The 23,889-nt window shown below is 37.1% G+C and overlaps 2 protein-coding genes and 1 long non-coding RNA gene across 7 annotated transcripts; all 3 read right to left on the bottom strand.

The window, feature by feature from the left end:
* Positions 1–527: 527 nt before the first annotated feature.
* Positions 528–6,115, bottom strand: LOC127945110 (ankyrin repeat and SOCS box protein 8). 3 transcript variants are annotated; one of them, XM_052541681.1, is made up of 4 exons: positions 6,015–6,115; positions 3,949–4,133; positions 3,770–3,874; positions 528–2,271 (listed from the first exon to the last, which is right to left on the bottom strand). In XM_052541681.1, exons 2-4 carry the CDS (start codon positions 4,075–4,077, stop codon positions 1,636–1,638), a joined length of 870 nt encoding a protein of 289 aa, XP_052397641.1. In that variant the 5' UTR covers positions 4,078–4,133; positions 6,015–6,115; the 3' UTR covers positions 528–1,635. The 3 variants fall into 3 exon arrangements, with proteins under 3 accessions (XP_052397641.1, XP_052397640.1, XP_052397639.1); XM_052541680.1 differs by lacking the exon at positions 6,015–6,115 and adding an exon at positions 5,803–6,003; XM_052541679.1 differs by lacking the exon at positions 6,015–6,115 and adding an exon at positions 5,713–6,000.
* Positions 6,116–9,539: 3,424 nt separating this feature from the next.
* LOC127944768 (la-related protein 4) lies at positions 9,540–19,897 on the bottom strand. 3 transcript variants are annotated; one of them, XM_052541001.1, is made up of 17 exons: positions 19,294–19,897; positions 16,825–16,951; positions 14,975–15,106; positions 14,755–14,842; positions 14,510–14,646; positions 14,325–14,428; positions 14,130–14,240; positions 13,995–14,048; positions 13,700–13,912; positions 13,494–13,597; positions 12,667–12,708; positions 11,732–11,941; positions 11,344–11,395; positions 11,093–11,251; positions 10,889–11,013; positions 10,617–10,809; positions 9,540–10,062 (listed from the first exon to the last, which is right to left on the bottom strand). In XM_052541001.1, exons 1-17 carry the CDS (start codon positions 19,405–19,407, stop codon positions 9,676–9,678), a joined length of 2,352 nt encoding a protein of 783 aa, XP_052396961.1. In that variant the 5' UTR covers positions 19,408–19,897; the 3' UTR covers positions 9,540–9,675. The 3 variants fall into 3 exon arrangements, with proteins under 3 accessions (XP_052396961.1, XP_052396963.1, XP_052396962.1); XM_052541003.1 differs by lacking the exon at positions 19,294–19,897 and adding an exon at positions 17,862–18,517; XM_052541002.1 differs by lacking the exon at positions 12,667–12,708.
* Positions 19,898–20,687: 790 nt separating this feature from the next.
* LOC127945026 (uncharacterized) lies at positions 20,688–23,489 on the bottom strand. Its single transcript, XR_008150497.1, has 4 exons — positions 22,709–23,489; positions 22,058–22,131; positions 21,863–21,962; positions 20,688–21,750 (listed from the first exon to the last, which is right to left on the bottom strand). It is a non-coding gene; the product is annotated as an uncharacterized LOC127945026 (long non-coding RNA).
* Between the last annotated feature and the right edge of the window lie 400 nt (positions 23,490–23,889).

Below are 23,889 nucleotides of genomic sequence, written 5' to 3' on the forward strand. Positions count from 1 at the left end.
CTTAGACGGGAGTTTAAATAAAGCATGATGCAAAACACAAATTCACTTGCTGAAGTTAGGAAGTGAAATGTATGCAATTAAAATATAATTATTTCTCATTATTAAATTTCCTATTCAGAAAACAAAAACATGGATTCACGGAAAGCGTTTTTAAAGTCTTAAAAAACTTACCGAAAATGTTCATGACAATCAAATGTACGTTTTAGATAATTAATATAAAAGTCTTAGTAAGCAATGGCTGCATGACTGTTTACGTATGTTTATTAAGCTATTATAAATAAATATAGGTAATTAACCTTTTCTTGAAGGTCTGATGTGTTAAAAAATATTCTTATTTTACAAACCAGGTAAATGGCAAAATTCCGTAGCTTTAGCTGACTGTTTTAGATCATCTGGTATTCCAGCACCCTCTACTGGTTACAATTATACACACGTTACTTATCTAAGGTTTCTTATCTTGATTTGTTCATAATCACGTTAAGGTTTCACTTGTTTTTGAGAAAAAAAAACTGCAGCAAAAGACTTGCAACAATGCATGGAGGATTTTACTGGTTAGTCTGCATGCATAAAACTAGATGTATGCACCACATACCTCTTAATCAAGCAATATAACAACAGTGAAATGAAAACAACATCAAAAAAATAATTAATATATATATATATATTGAGGTCCACAAGATGTGACACTAATGTTGACATGAATTCAGTTAAGACATCCCATTCACGGTTTACAAGCATTTATAATGATCATGCCAACATGACACTCTGAAGCTAAAAAAAAAAAAAATTAACATTCCTATTACTGACAGAATATTCTTGTTAAGGTTTGCTGTGTTTTCATCTCAAAGGCAAAAGTACAGCTCACTTTCAGCACCAAAAAAAAGGAGTACAATCCAACACACTAAACCAGGTAGTTTTCAAGATAAATATTCATAATTCCCAAAGTGATAGATGGACATCGATATTGATTTGAAATCCAATTAAGTGTTCATTTATTGTTCTGCTTCAAAATGCCAGAGATTAGTAAACTAATATAAAACAAGGTTACTTTGTGGTAAATTTACTATATTTTTCCAAGATTATTTTTGATGACTGGGAAGCCTCATAAAATTATTTAACAAAAATGCTAATATTTATTTGACTTAAAAATGTTATCTAAAGGTTTACTATCTTTAAAAAAAATTACTGCATAAATAAAAACTTTTATCTTCAAGTATAAGTTTGAAATAAATGTAATATATAATTATAACTTACAAGTGCTGTCAAAGTGTTATTTCTGTGTGCATATGATTTACTGGTAAATAATATTTTTTAGTTATTTTCTTGTTTTTGCAATTAGTGTTTCACATATTATCTACTGACATTTTAACATTATGGGTTCATAAGTGGTTTATTGACCATCTCTCTCCTACCAGATCAGTATTTCTCTGCACCAAAGCACATAATTGTACTGCAACCCAAGTCTGAATCTGTTTGATGACATTAAAGCAACAAACGAAATGTGAAACTTCCTCACTTATTCACCCACTGTATATGGACAGACACGTCAGATTGCAGTCTGATTACAATCACATGTTCACGTACACAGAAGACATCTACCTCCTCCACGTCTGACATTAAGGACAGTCTTCTCGCTCAGTCTCTGAGGAGCACATATTCTTTCACTGACTCTGGAAGCGGGAGCTGTTTCACTGCAGATGGAAGGTACTGAACTCCCAGGCTGTTACGAACGGCACAGCGCGCCAATGCTCGCAACGAGGGCGGTTGGGCTACGAGGCTAGTGAGTCGAGCCAGTAACTGAGGATCTTTACTGAGCTCACGTGGTAAAGAGCCGTCGGCCCTGCGGATCTCGAACCTCCCCGCGGCACGGGAGAGCAGCTCCAGGCACTCTTCCTCCTGTTCCGTGCCCAGGCCCCGAGCCAGCAGCGCCACCAGCCGAGAGATGGGCGTCTGGCCCTTTAGATTGGTGACGTGGACTTGAGCGCCGTACTCTAGCAGCACACGGACACTCTCCAGGTTGCCTTTCATGGCTGCCCAACTGAGGGGTGTGTCGTTATTGTAATCCCGGACATTCGGACACGCGCCGCTCTCTAACAGGGCCCGTACACACTCAGGGTTATCTTTGAAGGCAGCCCAGTGCAGGGGTGTATCCTTGTTGCCGTCCAGAGCATTTGGCTGGGCCCCGTATTCTAGAAGCAGCTCCACACAACCCTCATCCTTCTCCGCTGCGTAATGCAGGGCAGTGCGGTTGTAGCCATCCAAGGCATTTACCTGTGTGAGAAAATTATTATTATTACTTTTAATTCTGAATTCAAATTGTCAAAAATTAAGTGAAAAATGTTGGGGGGATGCATCTTTTCTAAAATGATAATGAAGACAGACAGACACATGACAAAAAAAAAATATTTTAGTGAAAACCAACGTTTTTCAGGATTCATTGATGAATAGAAAGTTCACATCAACAGCATTTATTTGAAATATAAATACTTTATATTATTAGCAATGTCTTTACAGTCACTTTTGATCAATTTTATGCATCCTTGCTGAAAAAGTTTTCATTTCTTTTAGAAAAAATTAATACTGTCTGCAAAATTTATTTTATATATATTTTAACCAAACTTTCTCAAATATGATAAAAAATATAAAGGGATAGTTCACGCAAAAATGAAAATTATGTCATTAATGACCTCCGATCATCTTCGCAACACAATTGAAGATATTTTTAGATTTAGTCCGAAAGCTTTCTGTCCCTCCATTGTAAATGTGTGTACGGTATACTGTCCAAGTCCAGAAAGGTAAGAAAAACATCATCAAAGTAGTCCATGTGACATCAGAGGGTCCGTTAGAATTTGTTGAAGCATCGAAAATACATTTTGGTCCAAAAATAACAAAAAATTATGACTTTGTTCAGCATTGTCTTCTCTTCCGTGTCTGTTGTGAAAGAGTTCAACCGAAGGCTTGAATCAAGGGCAATCATCGCAAATGACGCCATTACGTTGAGCGCAAAAGAACCAGTGAACCATTTTCTTCAACTGGTTTATTGAATCTAATTGTATTTTCGATGCTTCAAGAAATTCTATCTGACCCTCTGATGTCACATGGACTACTTTGAAGATGTTTTTATTACCTTTCTGGACATGGACAGTAGACCTTACATAGGTTTAACTAAATCTAAAATACCTTAAACTGTGTTGCGAAGATGAACGGAGGTCTCACGGGTTTGGAACGACATGAGGGTGAGCATTAATGACATCATTTTCATTTTTGGGTGAACTATGCTTTTAAGTCTGCCAAATCAAAGTTATGTGCTGCAACCAAAAGGCAAAAATATACAGGGGATAAAAACCTGGAAATTATGTCATAGAGAGGACCCCTGCAGATGCATGACTGAGTATTAAAGATAATAATATAGTTTAAACTTTTTATAACAAAAACCTAATGATCTTTATAAAATACTAATTTGAGATATTTGTAAATAAATACTTTTACCTTGAAAATAACGATTTAATAACTTTTTTGAAAAATAACGATTAAGATTATTCAAAATGTAAGAAAAGAAATCTTGACATGTTTTAAACCAGATTTGAAAAACCTTTATATCACTTACTTGCCACAGAGCCCTTAACAACTTAACAGTAAAATGTGTAATTGCTCCGCCACTAGTGGCAACAAAATTGCACGCTTTACTTTTAAACTGTCAAAACACTGAATTTAGGGAATTGACTTCAGTTTGCAAACTCAAAAAAAAAAGACTCCTGTTACATTATACCTCAGCACCTTTCTCCAGCAAAAGCTCCACACAATCAGCATCAGCCACCATACAGGCACAGTGCAGGGGCTTCAGCGTGCCATGCATCCGGTTCACATCTGCTCCCTGTCAAAGAAGCACATATTCATTCAGAACGCAATATATGAAAGACTTTCTAAAGCTTTGGTAACACAACTCACCCTGCGTATAAGGTCTTCCACATTATCATGTGGGAAGGAGCGAATGGCAGCTATGGTTCGAATGAGCCTTTCTGACAATGAGTATTTGCTTTGAATACTCTGCATGATGTACCACATAGTAGAGCTCATGTGGAACTAAAGGACATTTCACCCAGACCGGGTGACACCGCACCGAAATGAGATGGCTTTGAAAGGGAGAAAAATAATCAAAGAAAAAAGAAAACAGAAAACAGATTAACAAGAGAATGAAGTTGATAGAACAAGTAATATGTTTACATTAGGAATCATACAATAATTTAATCTCTTTATAGGCAATGCCAATAGTGTATCAAGTACCGCTTCATGTCAACTGTGATATGCTTACTGCCACGGTTACAATTTATTTAATAATAATAATTATGATAATAATAATCAGACAATAATCAAAATAAATATAATAAATGTCAATAAATATGTTAAACAAATAAATGTTCAAATAATAAAAAATATTTATAATATATTTATTTATACGATACACTTATAATAAATAAAATTATGAATAACCTTGCAAATATAAAAAATAGATACATGCAAATATATGACTAATAAAAAATAACTATAAATATTTCCTTTCGCATCAAAATTAGTACTTTATTTTAACATCAATTTGCCTGTTAAAATAAAGTACATACTGTTTTACATTAGTTTTAGCTGTTTTTATTTATTGTTTTGTTTAGAGACAACTGTGCTTATTTAATCTTGAACTTCTTCAATTTCAAGAATTTTTCACACATTATTTGTTTATTTATTTTTTGGTTTATATGGTAACGAGGATCAACAATGTAGCTCTTCAAAACATTTGTTCATTCATTTAATATTTACTTTTGGAAAATTCTGCTACTTCATCTAACCTTAGGTAATACTATAGTGGGTTATATCACGTTTCAGACATATTTTTTATACTAATATCATATATGACCCTGGAGCACAAAACCAGTCTTAAGTCACTGGGGTATATTTTTAGCAATAGCCAAAAAAAATAAAATAATAAACATTGTATGGGTCAAAATTATAGATTTTTCTTTTATGCCAAAAACCAGGATATTGAGTAAAGATCATCAGATATTTCGTAAATGTCCCTCCGTAGATACATAAAAACTTAATTTTTGATTAGTAATATGCATTACTAAGAACTTAATTTGGACAACTTTAAAGGCGATTTTCTCAGAATTTGTATTTTTTTTATACCCTCAGATTCCAGATTTTCAAATATTTGTATCTCAGCCAAATATTGTCAGATCCTAATAAACCATACATCAACGGAAAGCTTATTTATTCAACTTTTAGATAATGCATAAATCTTAATTGTAAATAAAAAAATAAAAATTGACACTAAAGACTGCTTTTTTTGTGGTCCAGGGTCACATATAGTTATTCTTTGTGTAGCAGGTGCCTGCCACACTCGATCTGCCTTATAAATATTGATCAGAGAATGCATGCAACATAAAATAAAGCAAAGGGGCTGTTTGCTGTTCGCCTCGTCTTCTTGTCATTCTGTCAACAAAAGCTCCCATGACAGATCAGCTAGCGAGCTTTAACAAGCAAATGAAGTCTAAAACACGACAGCTTAATAGAGCAGAGAAGACTGGCTGTTTTTTTAAAGGCAGGTTTATGTTTATCTTTATTACTTATTTCTGTAACGTATGGGTCCTACCGGAGTGAACTAACGTTAGCCGTTTGGAGCTAGTTTCGACACCCGGGACATTAAATAATATATTTTCTTACCTCTGGGTCGTCTTAAGCGCAAGAGCTCGAATAAAACAAAAGCAAAACGCAAAGTATGTAATCGAAGACGATTAAGTGTCAAAACGGTACCTGCAAGAAATAAAAACAGCTGCTGGCTTGTAGCTAATCTGCCAGTTCTCAACACAAACACGGTGACGTCACGAGAGGAAGTGACAAACAATTTTAAAACGCCATTTATCCGTCGGTTTGTATTGGCGAAACACATTTGTAACGTGGAAATTCAGCATGAAATATGGCTGAAATTAGTTATGCGCGTCTGTGCGAGGCCATTCTTCACATACCGTACTGTTTGTGCCAAATATAGCCACGCACACGATGGGCCCTCTGCTGAGGGAATGACACTTTACCACTCGGTGTCCTCACACTGTAGATTGTTTTCCGGTTATATTACATTTTTTAAAAGCAACATCACATGAAACGGTGTTATAAATGTTGATAGTTTACGGTTACAGTTATACTCTTCTATACTAAATATTTGTATTTTTATTCAGCAAGGATGCATTAAATTGTTCAGAATTGAAAGACTTGTATTTTTACAACAAAAAAAAAATATATATTTCAAATTAACTGTTTGAACTTTTTATTCTAAAAATCCAGAAACAAGTATTATGGTTTCCACAAAAAAAAAAAATTAAATAAATACAAAATAAAGCATGTATTCAACATTGTTAAGAAATGCTTATTGTGTAGCAAATCAGCATATTAAAACAATTTCTAAAAAATCATGTGACACTGAATGATACTGAAATTTCAGCTTTGCCATCACAGAAATAAATTACATTTTTCAGTATGTTAAATTAAACAATATTACTGTATTTTTGATCAAATAAATGCAGCTTCAGAGGAAAAAAAATCTAACATTTGAATGATATTGTACAGTACATCAGGAAATGTCTGGGAAAAAATGACATACTCTTTAATTTCCTACATTTGAAACAACTAAACCATAATACAAACTAAAAGCCCCATCTTAGGTAAAATAATTTATGTAACTAATTAACTAATATAAAATAAACGATGTAACTAATATAAAATAATACATTTCTATAAATTTCTTAACCAGACAAAGGCAACACTAAATATTTTGACAACAAATTAGAATACAGCAAATGAACCAGACAAAGGTAAGGCCAAAACAAAATAATTTATTTTCTTTTTGTGACATTTTATGCAGACAGCTAGAATTTAGTGTCTCACTTCAATCCATTGTTATATAATTCTTCCCTTTGCCACACCAACCCCAAATCAATTAACAGTAATAACCCAAACATTAAAGAGAAATTTGCTATTTTCTGTAGCTTTCTGCAAGCCTGTCAACATCAATATCATTACCTTATGCTCCTAGTATAATTTCACATTACATGACAATAAGATTTTTTAACAAGTTAGTGCATTTCATTATCCTAAACCACTAGCTGCTCATATTCATTAATGAAAACAAGAAAGAAAAAAAAGCCCCAGTGATTTGTTATTTACTGCATTACCAAGCCTCTAGTAAATGCATCAAGTATTTTTTCTCTGCTGAAATCTCAAAAAAATAAAATAAAATAAAATGTTAAATCTGTGATGCTCTCCCAATGTCTTTTTGTACATAAGTCATGATAAACTTACAAGGAACAGGGGACTGTATTGGAGATGGACAGCAGAATTAAAATAAGTTAAAAATATTTTTTTTAAAGCAATACTTTACAATGAATTGAACAGCAATACTGTATCCTCCTGATTAAACATTCAAATAACAGCACCAATTCACCACAGCAATATTTTGTAGTGAACGCACCCCTGCTATTCATTTTCCTCTCAGTCACTATCAAGTACCATCTACCAATGCATCGGTCAATTTCTAATTACCCAAACACATGCCACCCAAATCACAAAAAAAAAAAAAAAAAAAAAAAAAAACACACGCTGACATTGGCATAGCAATGACAACACTCACATTACCTTGGCAAAGCTATAAGAAACCTTGCAGCAATCATAACAAGAGGATTTTAACAGATATTGACATTTATCCAACAGTCAAAATGTTCATTCTAGGGAGGAAGAAATGTATTTGTTTAAATATGGGGTTTGTGTTACAATTCTTGGAGGACATAATCAGGGGAAATCAAGTATATAACATTTGATTCTCCTTTGAATCTCAACTCCTTCAAACTATAAAACTGCATGAAATGACTGTGCCTTTTAAGCATTACCGAATTGGATGTTCATACATTATATATATATATATATATATATATATATATATATATATATATATATATATATATATATATATATATATATATATATATATATATATATATATATATATATATATATATATATATATATATATATATGAAACTAGTATGGATGCTGTAAATGACAGGAATGAGATGAAACGTCAACCCTGAGCCAGAAAACCCACTCTGGGCATTACATTTCCACATAAATCATCAATTCAGCACTGGAGATTTCCGTTGCTTTCTTCCACTGAAACACAAAAAGACAAGCTGAATGTGCCTTCATTTAGAAACAATTGCTTGAATATAACAGTGATCATTTCAACAGTAATGGATAGAAACTAAACCTCAGAGCAGCTTGAGCTATATCAGGATGACCAACAGCTCCATACAATCACTCAACTCTGAATGTACTGATTATTAACATAAGAAAACCTCTAAATAAGAACCAATCCACATAACGAACATGATTCTTGACTCTGCCTTGCAATATCCCAATCCACCACCACAACCTTGTTGTAAACATAGTCAAGAACCTGACTGATTTTCGGGATATTTGAGTGGACATTTGAGCGGTCCAGGAAGAAGAATGCACAAAAAACAAAAAGCACAAATCTGAGATGACACAACGTTCAAGAGTGCCTATGTACCAGACTGTTAAGCGTTATCATTCACAGGCTGTTGGTTACTCAAACTAGCTACAAAAACAATGACAAATCACACATAAAATAAAAAGAAAAAAAGAAACAAATCACCCATTAGCAAATCAGTGACATAACAGCATCATAATTGGCAGGCTTTGACTTCTTGAAGTGATAGTAGGCTATATATCTGAATCGATAACAAGGCTCCAAAGTTGATCATAAGTTAATCTGAGCGCCCGTTCCAGAATTAATCACTACAGTATGTCACACAAACTAAAGCATAACTCCAGACCAAATCGCACTGTCAGCCCTAAAGATACTTGCAAAATTACTCACTCAAGCACACATGGCATATTCTACACAGGATCTAAATCCCAGAGGAACTGACTCTAAAGCAAACCACATCCTTCCACACGAAGGTTCATTTACATGGTCAAACCACCGCAGGGGTCGAGCGCCCAGTGTCCCGTGATTGCGAATGAAGCAACCGAAAACAAAAGAAAAGAAAAAGATGAATCATTGCATGTCAAAGTGATATCTTTGTATAGGTTAATGACATAATTTATGCATGTTCCTTTTCTTAGTGCATATGATCTTTGCAGACCACCATCAGGGCCACCAGACCTCTCATTTCACCTCTCCAAAACTAAGAGAGGCCCCCCTCCTTTCAAGAAGAAGAAAGAAAAAAAAATCACCATGGATTTACATTCTGAAGGGACATTGTCAAGTTAGAAGCATAAAATGTTTTTTTGTTTTTTTCCTATTCAATGGCGTCCTTCAGCAAGCAACAACTTGTTCCAATTTCTGATGCCCGTTTTGCCTGGATACCCGAGTCTGTGCATTGTCACTTCATGAGACGTTTCCTCTGGAAGTGCTCCAGGCAGGAGAGGTGAATACCATTTTAAATTTGATATCATATTTAATATCTTATACACACATTTTTATATATATATATATATATATATATATATATATATATATATATATGTGCTTATATTTATTTATATATTTACATATTCTTCTTATATATGCGTGTGTAAATATTCATACATTAAGGATTCTGTTTAGAGTCTTTACTTTGGCGATATGGGGGGGATGTTCTGCTCTTTTCCAGTGTGTCTGGAACCTCCCTGGGGGGAACTGCGATGGCCGAAAGGAGGGCGTCTCTGCTGCTCCCGTAGCTTGAACCCCCCTGTATTGGTTCTGGGGGGTCCATTGCTGCGAGAAAAGCCCTGGGAGTCACGGGCCGGTCGGCCCTCCCTGGCCTTGCAGTTTCCCCCTGATTCCTGAGGGCGCTCCTGTTTGTTTGCAGGGCTGGAGGGCTGCTCCTCCTCCTTGTTGACGCGCAGCTCTCTCAGAGGCTGCGTGCTGGCATTGCTGAGGCTGGAAGTGGATGCTGGAGGAGGGGGATCCTTAGGTGGTCGCTGGCATACTTCGGCGTAACTGAGTTTACGAGGTTCCTGAAGAAAAGAGAAGAACATTTTGAAGTTTATTGAATTAGCATTAGCCTTTCTCAACGAAATATTCAAAGATAGGTTAGGATAGCTGTGGTATATCTAAATGTCTGAGAGACTTCATTGAATCTATGTCTGTTTTAGTGTTGAGTTAGACTGGGGGGGTTAATGTATTTGACCATGTAAACCATATGTAAATAAGACATGATCAGCAAAGAAAAACAAAGACATTAATATTGCAAAAAAAGGTATTATTAATAATAATAAAAATAATAATCATTTTTACCCAACATCAGTAAAATTACAATGCTAATATTTAGTGCTGTCTTAATTTCAAACATTCCACCATAGAGGTAACCAAAGAAAATATTTATATTAATAAGATTATAATTTGTAGGACAGATTAGAAAGAAAGAAAAAGTGGAGAGAGTAAATGAGAAAAAGAATAGGGCCTTGAACCTACATCCCACTGAATACAGGGTCTATAGTTCTTCTGAAAGACCACTGACTACTTGGCACTTCTAAATCTAATCATCCGCCTGAGAGAAGCTAGAACTCACCAGCGCGGGGGTACTGGAGGGGGCAGTGTTAGATTGGGGGGCTGCAGGCGTGGCCGAGGTGGCCTGAGGCTTTGGACCAGATGCTGTTGGGACAGGGTTGGGTGGCACGGCTGTGACAGAGGCAGAGGTCACAGACGTCTCTTTATAGACCGGAGGCTCCACCTTCTCCGGTTTTTTCTCCAGGTGGTTGGAGCTACAAAACACAAGTAGAAAATCTCAGACACTAATAATAAAAACAAGATTCTGAATGCCAGCCATTTACAATCGCTTACCTGGAGGTCACAGGATCAGGGATGTGAGCAGTCATCTTGGCTACAGGCTGGGTGGGCCTGGAGACGGTCTCCTCTGAGGCTGGGGCTGCGGGACTCACAGCAGGCTCTTTGTTTGAATCCTGTTGCTGGAGAGAAATAAAACAACAAACGATGAACAAAAACAATCTGAGTGGTGTAAAAGCTGTTTATCTTATATTAACATACCTTTTCCCTATTCAGGCCCCGTACAACATCAGAAAGGCGGTTCTCCAGCACAGGCTCCCCGGGTGGACTGGCAGAGCAGCCCGGCAGCGGAGGGAAGTTGGAGGCAGCCAGGTCAAACTTGGGGGGTGGTACCCTGACTTGAGACAGGGGAACTGGTCTCTGTAGAAACAGAGAAAAAATATATATTAAGAGGGCATAAATAGAAAGATGTTTAACTGTAATCAGCAATACAATAAATAGAAATGTTTTACTGTTGTGCGATCATCCTCCCGCCGCCTTCGAGTGCCTCTGTACGTCGTTCTCCTGAAAACAAAAGATTAATCCAAATTTACAAAACGTGCAATCTGACTGAATTTGAATTTAAATGACATTCCAAAGAGGTGAAACTAAAATTAAAAGTACTACATTTTGTAGGCCACATGGGATTTGGAAAAGGAAGTAGGGCTGCAACTAATGACTATTTTTATAATTTACACAATACCATTTAAAAGTTTGGGATCGGTAAGAGTTTTTTTTTTTGTAAGAAATTACTACTTTTATTCAGCAAGGACCTTTTAAACGGATCAAAAGTGACAGTAGAGACATTTATATTGTTACAATAGATGACATTCAGTATTATAAGAGGGAAACTTGACAAACCTTCCATGTCCCACCATGGTACCATCATCATTCGGATCATTGGAACCTAGGCGTGGGAAAGATGAGTTGAGTTCAGTGGATGACAGCACTGGCCCGGTGCTGGAGGGAGGCTGAGGACTGTGCAAACCAGACAGTCCATCCACAAGAGCCACCGGGGACACAGTGGAAGAAAGACCATCATTAGCTCTCGTCTGAGGCTTCACATGATTCCTACATAAAGCAGAAACAGAAGAAAACATGAGATTTGCTTCTGTGTAACAATGTCCATACAAACATCTTTTTGCTAAACAACGGGCAGCATGCAATGGCTCCAAAAAACAAAACAAAAAAGATGACAAACAGGCAAATTAGTTGAAAACAGTATATTTTTTACTGCCAATGAGCTTAAATTGGCTTCTATCCAAATTTTATTAGATTTTTTCTGGTTTACTGTCTGTAGTAAACTCACTTCAGGCATTTAAATTAGGGCTGTAAATGGAATAAAATATATATTTTTTAGTTAACATTTTAGCTAAAATTGTATTCTACACATAAGTTCTGTCAGCCCTTAATCTAAATGTTTCTTTAAATGAATAAAACAGACAGAAATGTTTAAACACCATTCATGAAGATAATGCAACATAAAAAGCTGTTAGTGTGATGATTTTAGTGTGAATATAATAGACAAATGAATGAAATTATGCAAATGAGTTAAACGCAAAGGAAATGTAATTCTCTTTCTGACAGAAGTTGCAAAATATGCATTCTGTGTGTCTGAAAGATCATTTGAATTAAGGTGATGATAACCGCAATAACCATTTTCTTCTATAACCCTCCCCGATTCGTTTCGTTAGTAAACCAGTTAGCTGAACACCAAAGTTGGTATTTTAGGCGTCTGAAGAGGATAGTAAGAATGGATTGATGATTGTTGATATTTGAAATTTTTGAAGCTGTACCTGAAAGCATTTATTACATTCTTTCTTGAATAGAGTGGAACACTGTGGGAACAGTAAAAAAAAATGTCCAAGTGATCTACTGTAACTGCCTATATTCTTACACTACAGAAAATAAGCTTATACATGAATTAAACTTTCAAACTTCTTGTATCAAATACAAAAAATGGGAAAGCAGATTTCAGACATCCTTTTACAATAGAGTACAACAGTGCCTGTCCACTTTTTCAACAGCCTTGGTTCTGGAAGTATTTTTACAGTAATTTTTCTCCATGGGAGTAAGAAATAAAAAGTCATCTTTGAGTTCTAACAGACAAAAAAACCTAAGAAACAAGACTGTGTACACACAGGCTTTAATGAGGCAAAGAATTACAATCCCTAGAAACACTGTGAATGACAAATTAAAACGGATTTAATTTTTAATCTAACACTGAGTGTAGGGAGACTGACAATCACATCATTCGCAGTGCTTCATGGGAGTAGATGGGCCCTAAAATGTTCTTTTGGCGTTATTTATTGTGTTTCGGTTCTGTGACTGGTGGAGAGGTAATGTAGTTGTTCACCTGAAATTCTGCAGCTAAACAATTATTTAAGAAAGTTAAAATAATGCAGGCTGATGGCTTCAACAAAAGCATATACCATTGATTTTTACCCTCACAGCTCACAGTAATGCTGTCTTTTAACGATTTAGAAGTTATCATCAATTCCCTTATAGAGAAAAATGAATCTGCTGCCAGAACCCTGTTGCACTCTATAGTGAGTTTAGAACTAGACAGTTAATTCATTCAAAATAAACTGATGGTAGAATGAAAGAGCCCAACTTGACCCACCGGTTCCTGCTAAAGGGACGGTTAAGGTTGAGAGAATTTGAGCCAGTTTTGTAGTGTCCAGCTGAGCTAAATCCATTGACGAAACCACTGTTGGGAAAAGGTGCCTGTGGATAACAGCATCAGTCAAAATAATGAAATGCAAAAATGTATTGTCAGGTCAAACTAAAAAATAAATAAAAATAATAATAATTAAAAAAAACTCTTACAAGGGGAGTCTCAAAGTATGGAGTAGGAGAAGCCGTCCAGGTAGGAGGTACTATGCCATAGAGTGGGTACTGCTGCTGGGGGCTGTAAACGGGCTGCATGAAGAGAGGGGAGCTGTACTGGGACTGAGTGTGAGATTGCTGAGGATATACACTGCAGTCCAGACTGCGGTAACCATTCTTCGCAAAGAAAGTGTTGATGGCTTTTATTCTGGCCTGAGAACAAAAAAAAGCAGGAAGTTAATAGCCCATCTGATATAAACAAATTGAACGCTGCACATTTTTGTAAAGAACTTACCATGATTGGTTTTCCCTGAAATGTCTTCACTTCTTCCCTTAAATATTTGTATGCCTGGATGGAGGTAACCCAATTAGTTTCAGATCCAAAAGCAAGCAATTTGTTTAATCTCTAAATAACAACAGAAATTCATACCTGTTGAGCGTCTGTATCCGATTGGAATGTAATGTACCAGTTGTTGTTGTGTGCAAACTCCACACTTATTACCTTGGGACAGTTGTCATTCTTGAACAAGGTTTCCACTTCCTGATAAGAAACAACAAACACGCATATAAATATAAGAGGATCCAAAGATAGCCCCAGCTTCTACTTCTTGATAATATTTCTCACCTCAACAGGTGTTGTTTCAGGGACTTCTCGCAGAATGATGATGCATCGCTTGTGATTTGGCCGCACTTTTTCACCTTTTTCGTCAACTTGGACCATAGGAGATGCTGTAGGTGGTCAGAGTAATATTACTTTTGTACTTTGAATTAAAAAAAAATGGACCATACATGCAAAATGCAAGATCGTACATCTGAGGACATCCAAGATGAGATCCGTATTGGTTGTTAGGACCTTGATTCCTTCCATGCTAGCAATAGTCCAAATAGGGACAAACTGGTCACTGTCCATTTGAGATATTAAATATAGATCTTTAGATAAGTTCTCCCTGTGGGATAAAAGAGAAACATCTGTAACCGCAGCTGATGGGAGGAGTGCTGTTTACTTAGTTGCATTTAAATCGAAAGCTTACATTGCATTACAGGGCTGCACTTACCTGGAGAAACAGAACTCCAATTCTTTTTTAAGAGACTCACGCAAAGTCTCTTCAGAGACAGGCTGTTCCTCAGGGAGCTTGGACTCCACTGTGTAAACAAACCGCATAAACAAAAGGTAAAAATGTGTACCGATAACAGACAACAGGGATGGATTTACAAGATTTATCTAATAAACATACACAAAACTGATCATATTTCACAATTACGAACATCAAATACCATTAGTTGCTGTAGTGTGCTCAGAAACCGGGAAGCTTTGGTCAGGGGGGTCCATACCGTTCACCACACCAACTACAGTACCAGAGGGGCAGTTGTCCTCAGGAGTGAAGAAGCCAGGCGTGTACGGTTTACCTACCGAGGTATCCAAGTGAACACAGAAACAAATAACAGAGCGAATTATTAAAATCATTATAATATTATATATACATATACACACACACAAACACAAAAACACTAATCCGTGTTAAGGGGGACCATTGTAAATATAATCCAATGCACTTCTTTGGAGGCTTTTCCATTGGATACTGATTGTACATGTGTAGAAAATCAGCCAGATGCATTTTATAATTAACAAAACGCAGGGGTCTTGTCACAAGAATGTGTCTTAAATGGTTGTGTGCAGGACAGCAGGCATTTTTGGGGGAAAAAGTGAGACAACGCACAAATGTTTTGCAACTACCGTTCAAAGTTTGCATTCAGTAAGTTTAATAAAGTAATACTTTTACTCAGAAAGAATGCTTTAAATTGGTCAAGTGACAGTAGCCGGCTTCCATCCAAAGTTGCTAATTTAACTTGTGCACAAAGACATTTGTGAACAAGCACCGTTTCCATCCAATGAGTCAAAGAGAACAAAATTGTCACTTCCTGATAAACTGGCACTATACATCACTAAGAAAAGTAGGAGAAATGAATGAATATAATAATTTTCCTATTTAATACATTACTTGCATGTCAGGATGAGCAGACGAAACACAATGAATGCAGTTATTGCTTTCAGAGGTGGATGCTGCTGTTTGGGAACAGTTAACAGTTCTGGGAGGCGGTTATACAGAAATACTTTGATGACAGACTTTGCTCGGGCATTTCCGAATGACCATATAACAGCATTTCAGATGCTGTGGAACAAGATCATTCCGCTGGTTAGTCAGGATTTGCCATCCCACAGTGCAAAGTCACATGACTTTTTTGATCCCCTTGGAGAAATGTATTTGCAAAATGCATTTCCATTTCCCAATCCTGTCATTAACCCTTTTTTTGCACAAGTCAAAAACCACCTCAAGCAGAAATTTTCCTGTTCTGACTTATTTGATTTTTTTTTTAATTTGAGGGGAGAGGGCTTTTTTTCTGTTGACATTTTTCTAAAATGTATATTTATCTCACCTAAATGTTCGATCGTGCAGTGCACTTGTGGTTTTATACTCATTCAATTGTTGCACAATAGCTTACACACTGTACAAAAAAGTTGCTCAAGCAAGTGACAAAACATTTAAGATATTTTTCTTACATCATCACAGACATCCTAAATTAAAAATTACCACTGAAAGAAAAAGTCACTCTACTGCCTTTTCTTTTACATCTAAATCTTTATTAAATGCAATCCTGAAGTTCATAAAAGAACTTTGTTTTCCTACCTACACAAGTGCCATCTATTATTGCTTTGTTTATCTAAAAGTGCTTTTTTTTTCTTTAAAACTAGCCAACAAGCCATATGTGTTGACTGTGAGAAACAGTAGACTTTAATTATATGCATTCATGATGTAATTACTACATTTTCGTTTACATATTTACCACAAACAATACACTGTTACTTTAATTCAGCGTGTACAGTGCAGCAAAAATAGACTCAAAAATAGACTGAAACGATCTCTGCACTGCTGCAGACACACCGCTTCTGAAACAAATTGCCGGACTGAAAACATGTGCAATGTGAATGCTCTGCTCCATTAACATGAGCATGAAAAAAAAGCAACGCATATGCACTACAAACAGAGTAATGTGAACCCGGTGTTATGTGTGAGGGCCCAGTAACATATGTGAGTGATTTACTGGCATTGTAGAGGTTTGTTTACCTTCAGCCGTATTGTTCTGGGACCAGGGGGAGGCGACGGTGCCATCCACAGGAGCTTCACTTTGTGTTGCAGGGATCTCCTGCCACACCTTGGCATTAGGGTTCAGACCAGCTCCTTTAGCGGTGACCTGGAACAACAGAAGGAAATGCATTGAATTCATTAAACCTGAAAGTTTGTTTTAAAATCTTCAAAAGACAATATATAGTCTAAGCATGATTATTTTGTCATTCCTTATTCTCATTTGATCTCTCATCATAAGCACGACATTAAAAAAAATTCCACATCCTTTATCGACACCTTCAGTCAATACTAACACACAAAGGCAGCACGAGGTGAGCAGAATCACATGGGCTCATGTTTACAACTCGTTACTTGCCAAAACTACCACTTTCCCATTGGTCCAAGCAGCAGTTTCTTGAATCGTTCTCTGCCAGGGAAAGACTGACAGCTCCATTTCATCCAAAAAACAGACAGCTTTCACAGGACAAGAGCTGATCCACTGATCCAACAGCACTATGGAGTGTGTGATTTTGCTTTTATAGAACAGTTCAATAAATAATTAATATTATGTAACATACATTTCAGACAAATCTTGGCCAGATATTTGTAGGTTTCTTGTCCACCAGAAGAAAAAAAAACAATAAGCTAAAGTGTTTAGTATCCAGTCTGGAACAGCGGAGTTCAACTCACACTTGATTATAAAGTGACAGAAAACACACTGTTGTCAAAACACACATCATTAACATTTTTCATTTTAACACACTGTGGAACACCAAACTTTGAAAAGACCTGAAATTATGGTAAATCACGGTTAACAAATAAGCATACAGAGTCAGACTGTCCTCTTATTGTTCCCATCAAAATAGAAGTATCCAGAAGTCTAATCTGCATGTTTGTTCAAAAGCATTTAGTCTTCAGACTTAAAAGGAAAGCATTGAAGCAGGTGCAAGAAGAAGAAGAAAAAAAAAAGGTTTCCATATGTACTTTTATTACACGTTTAATATTTTGGCTACAAAAGTGCATCCAATAATCCATACCTGCTCATTTCACATGGCCACGGGGGCGCCATTGGGAACCACCACCTGCTTCCTAACCCTCATCCTCCACATAAACTATCAAAAACAGCGGTTAAGCTTCCTGAGCCTGTAACACAAACAACACTAAAAGACCCTCTAGGATACTAGACTAAAGTGTTTCTAGAATATGTCAGCCTGAAGATTTAGGCCGAGAGCAGAGATTGTCCTTCTCCGAAAAGCTACAGGGTTGCTACGGGTCCTCCCGAGCAAAAATGCAGGAAATATTAGGTATATTACAAGGACGTCGGCTTACAACTACACACGCAGAAACAAATATTTGATAGTTATTACTCAGAAAACCGTATAAACTCCCTAAGTCAGTGTTATAAATAATATAATTTGGAGTTAGTATGTTCTATTAGGTTATAACTTCACGAGAGCTCTTGTCACATGACTGCGACTGCGTGAATAAGCTTATGAAAGCAGGCCACTGAATGAATGTTGGCGAATTACAGCGTGTTTTACGGTTGAATATGTCGGGTAAAAATCTGTAACGTTAACGTTATTCCCAAGGCCAAATTGTGAATTAATCTATAACTAACAAGCGAAACGTTTACATGTGTATCTTCGCTAGCATATGGGCTAATTTAACCGGTTAACTCCTGTCATGCTCGACAGCCTTAAAGGGCCAGTTTACCCAGAAATTAAAATTTTGTCATGTCGTGTCAAACTTCCTTTATTCAGTAAAAAACAAAAGGGTGCTTGTTTGGTTGCATTTGAATTTATTGCCATATCAGATTCACATACCATTCTTACGGCAGACACAGATTCAACAACAAATAAACATTTTATTTTAAATGTGAAATTCAGATTAGTTTGTACACAACTCCAAGTAGCATATATACTGTAAATCCATTTGTGACTACAAAATAATAACATTTTTATGGGTTCATCTTAGAAAACGAGTGTTTTTATAACTCAAAACGAGATCTGTTAGGACATGAGAGACTGACAGCCTCAAGTCTCCAATCATTTTTATTGCATCGTTTTCCAGTGGAAGTCCATAGGGATTGCCCCTGTCATTCTGAGTGTTCATAAGGATTTTTAACAATAAGAGCATGGGGAAATTGTGTTTTTTGGGGGGTGAACTATCGACTGTGAGAGAGAAAGCAATCTTAAAACCACAAACATGCTGCAAAGTTCAGCCGCAGATCAGAAATGGCTTTTGTAAGCAGGACATCGAAGAGATTAATTAATCATACTGTCAACAAGAACCGTCTTCAACAACATGGCCAGCTTGCAATTTAGGTGATGTCAGAGCTTTCAAGCTGTCTGAACGGACCGATGGCCTTATATAGCGAGCGATCATACTTCCTATGACCCTATTTTTAAGAAGGGCAACGACCAGAGACCGATCGTCCGGTTGGGGAGGGGTGAAGAGGCCCCGACTCACCATGACGCCTGAGTCTCCCCCGGTCCCGGGTGTGATCTCGTCCTCCCCACGGGGTTTGGGTCCCGGCTCAGCCTCCTCCTGCAGCTGCGGCTCTCCGCCCTGGTCTGAACTCATCGGCCGCTCCTGGCTCACCGCGCCTCCGTCGTGCTCTCCCTGCCCCCCTCGAGTCACGCTTTTTGCTGATTGAGTAACGTTGGTTTGCTAATACACCAGTGTACTAACAGTAGGTAGTCCGGTTAAAGAACCTGAACTTGAGTGCTCGGTTATAAAAGCTCAGAATGCGAGCTGGTTGGCCAATCAGCGAATGGACTAGTTCTCCTGCTAACTAGCTGGCTAGCTATCAATGCATCGACAAATACGGCGCAAGCTCCGACGTTTGTCAACCGACGGTTGAAAATGACAGCGCAAGCGCCGAAAACAGCGAATTCGTCCCTTACGCGACTTCCTCGCGATCTACACCAGCTCCAATGCCATAGGGTGCATTCCTAAACAGGCGACCGAAGCGGACACAGGGGACACGCACCTTACCAATGAGTAGGCAGACATTAATACAGTCCGCCACCGTCCCACACTCCTCAGCGACCTCTTGATACCCTCTGAAGCTGATCTGCTCCGCTTCCGGTTGGAGCAATGGCTTACAGTAGGCTGACTGCCAAAATAAAAGTTATATTTTACAACAGACACCCATGCAGTTTTCTTGTTATACTTCTTCTGTCAACAAAGACGACTTTTTTGTGTGTTTGTCAAAACATACTTGGCAACAGAACTCAATCTGATGATTGGTTGCTGTTGTTTTTATTAGTATACAGTATTAGTATTGATTTAGCCTACTGATTCTTGAAGGGAAAATCTAAATTCTGTCACCATTCACTCACGTTATTCCAAACCCATCACTTTCTTCTGTGGAATAAATATATTATTATTTATCATATTTTATTTGTATTGGGCTATTTCATACAAAATTTTTATTCTGTCATCTTTTATTTATTAAATAGCATGTCTGTGAATGCTTTTTCTAAATATAAACAGATAAATCTTAGTAAACTCAGGTAAAACTAATTAACTCCCCTAAAATACAAAGGTGTTTTAACAGATATTTATCAATTAAATAAACAGATATTTATCAATTATTTATCAATTAAATAAACAATATGTATATATATATATATGTATATATATATATGTATATAGGAAATTTATCTTTCTTTTCTATGGAATGTATATTCAGTCAGATTTTGTATCAGATAAAATAGTGCATGAGCATGGGTTCAGTTGTTCATACTTTTATATATGTATATATATAATAAATCACAAAATAAAACATGTTACATTTTATTCCCTTCCAAAATGTAAATATATTTATATGAAAAAAAGGGTAACAAAACCAAGGGTATTTAACAATAAGATCATTTTAATTTGCATGATGCAAGAGCGTTACCATAAACACTAAATTTACAAACAAATAAAAGAATAAGAAAAAGACAGACAAACAAATAATTATTTAAATAAATAATTCAGTCATTTCATATGCTTGTTGTATCTGTCAGTCCACATTTTTGCTCATGATTACTTCGGGAGAGTCATGTGCACTGGAGGCTTCTTGCTGATGACATGCTCCCTAAAAGCATGTTCAGAGGTGTCCAGACTAATCTTGTTCTTGGCCAAGATCTTCATAATAGGCCTCAGCTTCAACCATCACGGGTTCTGCGGAATACAGTGTCTGAGGGAAAGACACTTCTCATGCCCAACACACTAACAGAGTCTGGGGTGTTGGCAAAGATTAATATAAATACATTACACAAGACAAATATTAAACAGATGAAGAAGCCTAATGGTTGTTCGGCAATAAAGTGCGTGTGTTACACAGTCTACATTATACTCCAGCTGACAGCGGCATTGTCTCTGGAGTGTACACCTCAACAGTATGGTGATATGTCCCGCAACAATATTGACAAGCAACACTGAAACAGTCCATCAGCACATGTCACAAGTGTCAGCGGTACATGCCAGTGAAAACCAGAAGTGTCACTAGATGAGCATAGTGGCATCTACCAGTGGCTTCTGTACATCAGATGCCATGTGACTTAATTTTAATACTGTCTCTCAAAAATGTCCACACAATGTCCAAATTTGTTGGTATTATTATCCTTGTGGGGACATATTCCCCATAACGTATAGGGAACACTAGTACTCACACACATACACAAACAAACTTTTAAAAAGTTAGTTTTAAATTGTAAATAATATTTTTAATAAAATGCCTGGTTTACATTTGCTGATAAGAACTTTCAGCAAGTCACTCCACTCTGTGCGAAATAAGTTGGCACCAATTAAACTGCCATCGGCAGTTACACAAAGGTGGGTGACGCCTAGTTTGACGAGATTGTAGGCAGCCTTCAAACGCCCCTCTCTGGTCTGGAAATCCTTACAGAGGGCACTGCCAATGACTGTACCACCCTTTAGACAGACACAAAAAAGACACGATCATAGCACTGCTTGAGAGTACCTGGAAAATTTGCATTGAAATTAAAACCCTAGTATGCTAAGAAAAATAAACTGAATTGAATACATTCTAGCATCTGAGGTCACACCAGCTGTAGTATCACGGACACACTCTCCCAAGTAGCAGGACGGATGTGATTCCCTTCATCAACCAATCCCTGATAGCCCTGCAGATGGTGAACAGACGTGACTTCAACAACACTGTTAACAGGGGTCACTGGCATGGACACTTTTATTAGTATTCATATAAATGAAAATGTACCTCATGGACAAAGACGACTTGTGCTCCAGTGTAAAGGCCAACTCTGACAGTGGCCCTCACAGCTGCATTCCTCCCTGCAATAGTCAAGAAAATATTCGTCATTTCATATCTTTAACTATAGAAATACACAAGGCTACTTAGAAAGTAAGGAGAGATACCTCACATTACATTTCATTACTTGACCAAATTGTGGAATGGTGTGAACAAGAGTGTCTGAGATAATGTCTGTGAGCTCAGAACTAAAGGTGTTGTGCACAAACACGGTTCAGTGTCTCTAGTTTCAACAGTGTGTGGCTTTGGAAAATCCTAGTACTCTCCATACACTTATGTCATTTCAGAAGAAGGTCAATGGAGATAAATTTAGCCTTCAATTATGGAAATAGGAAGAGGGGGACAATAGCTACAGGCTAAAGCTAAAGGCTACAAGAGCATTGACCTTAATGGACCAGAGCAATTAAAAAAAAAACTAAAGATTTCATTTTGTCTTATTTTCTGCCCAAGTTTCTTAATTTTTTGATGATTTATATATTATTTGGGGTCATTTATCACGTCTTCCAATTCAGTACAATTCTTGTTACATTCTATTTCTCAACAGAAGATAGATAAATGTAGACAACACATGTAGATTACACAAAATGTAAGCGGCATTACCTTGGCCATCACCACCTGACATCAGTACAGCAATGGCCCATCTGACCCCAGCTGTGTTTCTTAGCCATGGTTCATGTATTCCAGAAATTGGTTGAAGAGAGAATAGGAAAAGGGGGCGAATGAAAGACGTGCTTGCACCATCTCTCAAAGCAAGGGGCTCCAGAGGGAAGAGTTTAATAGGACAGTGTTCCAGCAATTTGTATCCACCCCCTTGATTTCATTTTACAAACACAGACGCGTCAGTCAGACACCCCCTGACTCAGCTAAATATAAAGTATCAACTTGAATTGCACAGCATGGGTCACATGCTTAAGAAGAAGAAAAATAAAAAAGATCAAATTTGCCATGTCTTAATGTTAAAGCAATAGTCTAACTCAGGAAAAAAAAGAACAAATACAATCTATAATATTTTTTTTTATGTAAAACCATGTTTATATATACATTTATTATATACTTCATACAAGAGACAAGTGGAAAGCACACAGTGTTTCCAGTCAGTGACAAGTTCAGTGTAAAAATGGTGCATTCAGTTAAATTGTCAATACTGACCAAATATTGTGTCTATCCAAGATTTTGCTGCTTGTGGAATCTGTGGCCAGATGCATCTCTGTATCAAAATTGCAACTAGAAATACGGTTTCAGACAGTCTTACATAGACTGAGATGTGCAGGGTGTTTTGGGACACCTCTCTTTATGCTCTGATAGAGAAATCTGAAGGGACAGGACTCAGACATACAGGAGAGGACAGGCCAATGGGTAAAAAACACCGTGGAAAAGACAGAGATAACAAGATGATGTATTAACAGCTATTCAGCTTGACAACCAGTTTAATAAGCACAATCCAAAATACAATCATCACTCACTGTAGAGTCTTGAAACAGAAGAGAGGCAGCCAGCGGGTTACCACAGCGGGGCTGCAGTGGGCAGGATGGCAGACGAGAAGTATGAATAGCACGTTCCTCATCCAGAAATATCTCCTCCAGAGGAGTATGACGCCGCCGCAGAGCAGACACAGCGGTAGACTGCATTACAGTAGGAGCTACAGACAGGTGTGGAAATGCATTTAATGTCACAAATGCTTAAGTTTTCAGGATGTGTAAAATATCTGCTTAATCTCATTAATTACAACACTGGACAGAAATGGTCATTTGCAGCAATGCATGTAACAAGAAAATAGAAAA

This window comes from Carassius gibelio, chromosome A23, assembly GCF_023724105.1.
Source record: "Carassius gibelio isolate Cgi1373 ecotype wild population from Czech Republic chromosome A23, carGib1.2-hapl.c, whole genome shotgun sequence".
Taxonomy (NCBI): Eukaryota; Metazoa; Chordata; class Actinopteri; order Cypriniformes; family Cyprinidae; genus Carassius; species Carassius gibelio.

Coding starts and splice junctions, on each gene's coding strand:
- LOC127944768 (XM_052541001.1), bottom strand. CDS start 19,407: ATGAGTTCAGACCAGGGCGGAGAGCCGCAGCTGCAGGAGGAGGCTGAG. Junction 13,598..13,699: donor CATACTTTGAGACTCCCCTT/GTAAGAGTTTTT, acceptor TGTTATCCACAG/GCACCTTTTCCCAACAGTGG. Junction 11,396..11,731: donor ACCATGGTGGGACATGGAAG/GTTTGTCAAGTT, acceptor TTTTGTTTTCAG/GAGAACGACGTACAGAGGCA.
- LOC127945110 (XM_052541681.1), bottom strand. CDS start 4,077: ATGAGCTCTACTATGTGGTACATCATGCAGAGTATTCAAAGCAAATAC. Junction 3,875..3,948: donor TGGAAGACCTTATACGCAGG/GTGAGTTGTGTT, acceptor CTTCTTTGACAG/GGAGCAGATGTGAACCGGAT. Junction 2,272..3,769: donor TGCTGGAGAAAGGTGCTGAG/GTATAATGTAAC, acceptor TTTCTCACACAG/GTAAATGCCTTGGATGGCTA.